Source organism: Anastrepha obliqua, chromosome 4 (assembly GCF_027943255.1).
Source record: "Anastrepha obliqua isolate idAnaObli1 chromosome 4, idAnaObli1_1.0, whole genome shotgun sequence".
In the NCBI taxonomy this organism is placed as follows: Eukaryota; Metazoa; Arthropoda; class Insecta; order Diptera; family Tephritidae; genus Anastrepha; species Anastrepha obliqua.
This window is the reverse complement of record NC_072895.1, coordinates 111,485,524-111,492,424: the sequence shown is the minus strand read 5'-3', so window position 1 is coordinate 111,492,424 and position 6,901 is coordinate 111,485,524. Positions and strand designations below refer to the sequence as shown.

Sequence of the window (6,901 nt, the reverse complement as noted above, 5' to 3'; positions counted from 1 at the left end):
ACCGTTCGAAATGAACCCGACTTTTGGCAAAAAATCATCATGTCAGACGAGGCTCATTTTCAGTTGAATGGAGGCGTAAACAAGCAAAATTGTCGCTTCTACGCTGCCGAAAATCCTCAATTAGTTGAAGAACAGCCTCTCTTCGATCAAAAAGTGACTGTGTGGTGCGGTGTTTGTGCGGGAATGGTCATCGGACCGTTCTTTTTCGAAAATGAAAATGGAGCCTCTGTCACCATCAATGGAGAGCGTTATCGTGCCATGATACGCGATTTTGTTATGCCAATCATCGAAGAAAATGACATGGAAGGCTACTGGTTCCAACAGGACGGGGCTACATGCCACACTTCACGCGCTACAATCGATTTTTTGAAGCCATTGTTCCCTGGAAGGTTGATTTCGAAAAATGGTGATTTTCCGTGGCCACCGAGATCACCAGATTTGACGCCACCGGACTTTTATTTGTGGGGTTATCTGAAATCCAAGGTATACATCAACAAGCCAAGGACTCTAACTCAACTTAAAAACAATATCCGACGCGAAATCGCCGCCATACCGGCCGAAATATTGGCCAAAACGATGGAAAACGCCGAAAAAAGGACACATTTGGCCATCAAGGCCAGAGGCAAACATTTGAAGGATATCATTTTCGAAAACTAGCTGGAACAAATCTCCTTGAATCAAAATAAATGATTTTTCATATCAACACAAAAAAAAATGTTTTTTTCAATGTTTTTTTTTTCAGAAACAAATGGGCCCGCTTTAAATGGCCTACCCTGTATCTTGCCATGACAATCAAACGTACAAAAACATTGTTGTTGCTCTAAAGCCACCATCTTTAAAGAATGAGCTTTGATACCAAGGTTATTTTCATACAGATATATAGAAAATTGAGATTTTTAGCTCTATTTTGCATTCCAAACGGTTCTCGGCAGACAAATTACAATTATATTTCAACAAATACCCCTATTCGTATCCTTTTCAGCACGCATAAAACCCAATATTTCAATATTTTTAATATTCGTTGCTTTATTTATTACTAAACGTTTTCAAATATTTTTGTCATTTCAATAATTATGTGTACGGTAAATTTTGTATATTTTTTAAAAATAATTTCTTTCTTCGTTTGTTTGTTGGTTTATTTAATAACATATACGTGTAAATGTATTAGTCACTATTGAAAAATAATTCTATATTATTTACATCTATGTTTTTTTGTTTTGTTTTAAACAAATTAAAAACTACAACTAGCACATGGGGAAAGCATTTTTCTTCAGGGAGGAAACCAATGAATTTACAAAACTGGCTGTGAGTGACAAGTCAATAGGGGTATGAGCGCAGGCATTGCCGTCTGCCTAGTAGCTGTACAATTACCCCTGCGTAACCACAATTATTGTATTGCCCGTCATGCTGCCATCGATGCAACCAGTGCCATCTATACTGCCACCCGCCGAGCCTCCAGGTTCATCATTGTCCCCTACACCGCCGCTACCATTCTCTATTGTCACCGTGCCACTGTGCACACCCGCCTGTACGTGCGTATGCAACATATCCACATCTTCAAAGTGTATGCCACATTCGCCACATTTGAACTTCGGCTGCTGTGAATTAGGATGTTTGTTGTCGGCATGCGTACGCAGCGTTTGCGGCATTGAGAATGTTTTTCGGCAATTATCTACAGCACAGGCGTAGGAACGCAGTTGATGTGTCTGTCGATGACGATATAATATCGCTTTTGATTTGAAACTTTTGTTGCAGATGTTACAGGTGGGTGTGCGCGCCGCTGACTGATGCGTCTTCATGTGCATCTTAAGCATGCCTGGACCTTTGAAACTCTTTGAGCAGATCTCACATTGCGGTTGCTTCTTGCAGTTTGCGCGTATCCAATTCGAATGCTGATGCATATGATTATGCAATGCTTTAAATTGTTTGAATTCGTGACGACACAAATTGCATACGTGACGGCCGGAACCGAGCACACTAGTTTGCTGACTTATAAATTCGGCTATTAATTTGGGATCGATTTCAAAATCGTCCGCGGCACCCGATGTCGCTATCGAGGAGGCGGTAGCTACGAGCTGGCGTGAATTCGCCACAGCCTTGGAATTCGATTTACGCTGACGCTTAGGTGTTGGTGTTTGACTGCCTACAGACGCACCACCTACACTCACATTTCCACTTGATACATTGTTGACAGTTTGATTAAAATCGACTACAGTGTGCATGTCGGAACCACAAGCGGCTTGCAGCACCTCCTTGACGTCCGTTTCAACGAGCTCATCGTCGTCTGTGCCCGCCTCCATCACAGTGTACTGAAGCGGATCACCGTTCTCGCCAACTAATTGCTGCTGGCTGACATCTTCATCACTTATGAATTCCCTACCGTCCGACTCCATTACATGCATCACGTCCGCGCCGTCATCCTCGAGCAGTTCCTCCTCTTCCATGTGTATTTCTTCAATAATATCATCCTCATCATGCAGCTGTATATGATGTTGCTGGCTTGCGTCGCCATCACAATCGCTTAACTGTTGATAATGCTGAGTATGATGTTGGTGATGTTGCGAATGTCCCGCATTCGACGTGGTCACAGTTACATCCTCAAGGTACTCCAGTTCTTGCGTTTCGCCCTGCGATAAATTATCCTCATCCACGATAGTATGGTGGCCAGCAAGCAACTGCTGGTGTGTCAGCTGATCATCTTCCACCACAATCGTCTCACAAATTTGTTCATCTTCTTCTTCTAGATCACCATCATCTGCGTCGATAAGGTGATGTTCGTCTGGCGTGATTAAGGCATCATCATCGACAATTGTCGTAGTGCCATCCTCTGCAGTGGTTACCATCACGCTGGCACCATTTACTGTTGTGGCTAAAGTGCGCTGCGGCAAAACCTGTACCAACTGCAATGTTTGCTGTCCATTCGGCTGTTGTATCAGATGTAATGTCTGCCCACTGGATGTTTGTATGATCTGCGGCGTGAATTGTGGTTGCGCAGTCACCGTAGTGGTGGCTGGATTTGTTTGCACCGCTGAACCATTCGCAGTGCTTATGATCTGCGCAATCTGTGGTGGCCCAGCGTGGGTGACAATCTGCGCAGTGGTGAGTATTTGCCCATTGGGCAGTACTATCTGTGGCGGCAAGGCGGCTGTGGATATTAGCTGTTGAGGTTGCGGCTGCGTTTGTAACGTCCCTTGTGCTGTTTGCAGATGCTGGTTAGCTGACTGCGCTTGCGTACGTGTGGGTGTAACATTTGGCACCATCGTTTGCAATGACACTTGTTCAAGAGTTTGCTGATGCTGGTGCTGTTGTTGCACAGGCTGCGGCAGCAAATGTGGTTTTTTTGACTGACGCTGAGATTTGCGTGCTGTGCTAATGGCTTTACGTTTCGCGGGCTGCTGTGATTGAAGTTGTAAATGCTGTATTTGCTGCAATTGTTGTTGTTGCTGCTGTTGCTGTTGTTGGTTTTGCTGTTGCTGCTGTTGTTGGTTTTGCTGCTGCTGCTGTTGTTGCAAAATTAATTGCTGTTGTTGCAGCTGCAATTGATTGTGTTGTGTCTGCAATTGGAATTGAGTCTGTGGCTGTATAAGTTGCAATTTAGGAGGCTTCTGTGACAAAATTTTTGGCTGCGTTGCCTGTTCCATCTTTACCTCACTCGAGTCTTCTATCACCACACGCACCGTCAGGCTTTTGATATATTCTCTTAGCTCCTTGTCGCTGCGTTCCACTAGCTTCTTGAACGCGTGGCAACGTGAGACAGAATGAACACACTGGATGCAAATTTTGTCAGGCCAACCTTCAGTATCTTCAATGTTTACAGAGGCACATTCCATCAGCATTTCCGCAATTTTCTCGCTAAACAATGGACGCATATCTTTGCGTTCAGCTATACATACGCGACATATCTTATCCAATTCCAGCACCTTTTTACGTTCCATCTTGTGTGGTCTTTTCCGCTTTTGTGTGGTTTTGGAAAAGTTGAATAAAACTTAAAGTGCGGCGACTAAAACAGAAAAATTTATAATGTAAAATTAATCAAAATTCTCTGAAGCAATGTGAAAATGCAAAATAAGGCGACAGCCACTAACTGCTGACGAGGATTGTCAATTGCGTTTGAATATGTGATTGAATATGTTGCAAAAGCAAAGCACTATTTTTGGGAATTTAATTGGAGCGAAGTGCTTTTGTCATTCGTGTAAAAAATATATAAAACCTTCAAATTATGAATTTCCAATATAGCCGCTGTAAGGTAAAATGTTACCGATTTCACAGTGGCGCTCGAACTGCTAGCAGCATGTTGCAACAGATTGCTGATGTTTATTAATGAACGTTCTCTGGCGGCAATATGCCCAAAACGTCAATTTCATGTAAATTTAAATATTTTTCTATTCGGTACGTATATCTAAGCTTCCACGACTCTAAAAATAAAACACCGTTTATATGATTGACGTCCTACTTTACAAAGGCCATGGTAGTACTTAATTGTGAACTGCCCTAATAAAACGAAACATCGGGTTAAACCAAATTGAACCAGCAACATGTTGCAACGCCCTAACAACAAAATCTTATGTTTTTATAAATCTAACTACTCAAGTTTAATTCGTTAACTCATGAAAATTGTATTCTCAAATAATTTCTATAATGCTACATTTTGTTAAGTTATTTATATTCAAATCAATTATTCTAAATTTTCATTACATTTCTGTGCCCAAATTTTTGGAACTAACTCAGATGCAACCCTGTTGTGCTGTGGTTCTCACTAATAAAACTTCTTCTTCTTCTTGAATAGCAATCCACACGCTCTATACATTTTTATAGAACAAAAAGAGAAAGTCAAATAATTTTGAGCACAAACAAAAACGTTCTCCAAATCGGGTGCTAAGCAGGCACGCACGACACTACTGCCAACGCATATTACAAAAAAAAAAAACAAAAAAAAAACAACTGTGGGAAAAGTAGCTACGCGACATACGTATTGGTCGCAACAAACACGCAGAAACGAGATAGTAACATTATTTGTATATATAGCGAGACGTGCGAATGAAAAGGAAAGTGCACTACAAAAAAGCCCCACCAGAAACAACTATTTGGTACCAACAGAAAACAACCAATTAAACTATTTTTATAATCAGTGCAGTGCACTAAATTTGACAGCACCAACAAAACACACTTAATTATTTCTACACTTCCTAATGATGCACCCAGTCATTTGCTAGCACCTTTCGTTGCATTTTCCATTGCGTTGTATATTTATCATATATCACATCACCGAACTTACAGCTGCACTCGTTCTTATTGAGCAATCTTTTGCTCCTCAGTTTATAGTTATTCAATTCACCAAAGTATGCTCGATTCAAGTCACTTTATAACCAATGGCTTTCCAAGTGACGATCACTTTTACGTGCCACCCGTAAGGGCCCGTCCCACTTTTCTCCAAAAGGCAGTACACGCACTTTTAAGCCGTTAAAAATATTCGTAAATATTGCACCCACAAGCAATTAATGCAATATAAACCGTTACAAAAACATTTACACAGCAAGGAAACGAAATAACTAGATTTTCTTGTGCGAAATTTTATCACAATATAGCTGGAATTTCCTTTTTGACCAGCGCGCTTACGTTGTGTACGTCCTTTTGTCTTCTTCTGTCGTCGGTAAATCACAATGGCCGCCGTTGGCCGTTGCTGGGTAGTAAGATGAGTTCGTTTCGTTTCGTTCGTGTAATGCGTACTTCGTGGAAGAAAGACGATTCGATTGTCGTTGAGGTTGTCAGTTGTGTCAGTGGTTGTTGCTACGCTAAATTTTACTTTTCTTGTATGTCTCTACTAAACAGAGATGGGAATATAATCTTTTGAATTTCAAGTGTATGACTGAGATGATAGCAAAATTATTATTTTTGTTTGCTTACGGCAGCAGTCAGCTGTTGTGTTGATATGTTAATTTACGTGGATTGATGTTGCCAGATGAAGCACAATTAGAAGATACGCATTTATTTTTACTCAATCACCTAGAAAAGATTGTAAATCCACAATAATAAAAACCAAAAGATATTGCAAACCAACCAGAATAAAATTCCAACAACGGCATTCGAGCATCATATACAATCAATTTCTAAAACGAAAGATATTTCCTATCTTTACACCAGCACAAAACAAAAAACTTCATTTGAATTGAATTAGCCCTTTTTTACCCGGACTTTATTTTAAAAATACATAAGATTTACAGTATCATAATTTACGATATTTATATATACATTTTTATATAAAAAGATTTATATGATTTCTGGAATATCAAAAATTTATACAGTTTATGGGGAAACGACATAAATACCCCATCATATTTTAAAACTAAATTACCAATGAGCCAGAATGATTATAAAAATAATACATCACACTTGATTATTTTTAATTTTTTTTATATGTTAAAGTTCGCAGGAAAGATTTATTTCCATGAACCTCTTTCCTTACAGAGGTATTTATATAAAATATTAAATCTATAATTTGTCTTCCTTCAGATTCAACTCTTGGAAACTAAATGGTTTGAAATTCGAAAATAATATACTAATAATAAATAGTTTGTGTGAATTGTTGTTATATGCAAGTGTGTCCCTTTAAAAATAAATAAATAGATATTTCTTGATGAAACCATATTTAGAATATTCCAACAGGAAATTTAACAAAAAATCACTCACCTTTAACATTAATTCGGCAACACTAAGAATCATAAATCGCAACCACTTTACAATTGCCAAACCATATTTGGATGCAACACTGTGCTAGAGGGAGACTATGACTCTTTTTATATTTTCAAAGCTTTCTCGTTCACTAACACATTCGCTTTTTTATCCCAATTGATTTTTCCCCCACTTGCGCCTTTGTCAAATCGCACACTACCCTGTTGTTCTA

The 6,901-nt window shown here is 39.5% G+C and overlaps 1 protein-coding gene across 3 annotated transcripts; it reads right to left on the bottom strand.

The window, feature by feature from the left end:
• Positions 1–1,058: 1,058 nt before the first annotated feature.
• Positions 1,059–5,848, bottom strand: LOC129245755 (zinc finger protein 853). Of its 3 annotated transcripts, XM_054884124.1 has the most exons (3): positions 5,276–5,848; positions 3,648–4,000; positions 1,059–3,554 (listed from the first exon to the last, which is right to left on the bottom strand). In XM_054884124.1, exons 2-3 carry the CDS (start codon positions 3,933–3,935, stop codon positions 1,368–1,370), a joined length of 2,475 nt encoding a protein of 824 aa, XP_054740099.1. In that variant the 5' UTR covers positions 3,936–4,000; positions 5,276–5,848; the 3' UTR covers positions 1,059–1,367. The 3 variants fall into 3 exon arrangements, with proteins under 3 accessions (XP_054740099.1, XP_054740097.1, XP_054740098.1); XM_054884122.1 differs by having other exon boundaries at positions 1,059–4,000; positions 5,276–5,847; XM_054884123.1 differs by lacking the exon at positions 5,276–5,848 and adding an exon at positions 4,696–4,714 and having other exon boundaries at positions 1,059–4,000.
• Between the last annotated feature and the right edge of the window lie 1,053 nt (positions 5,849–6,901).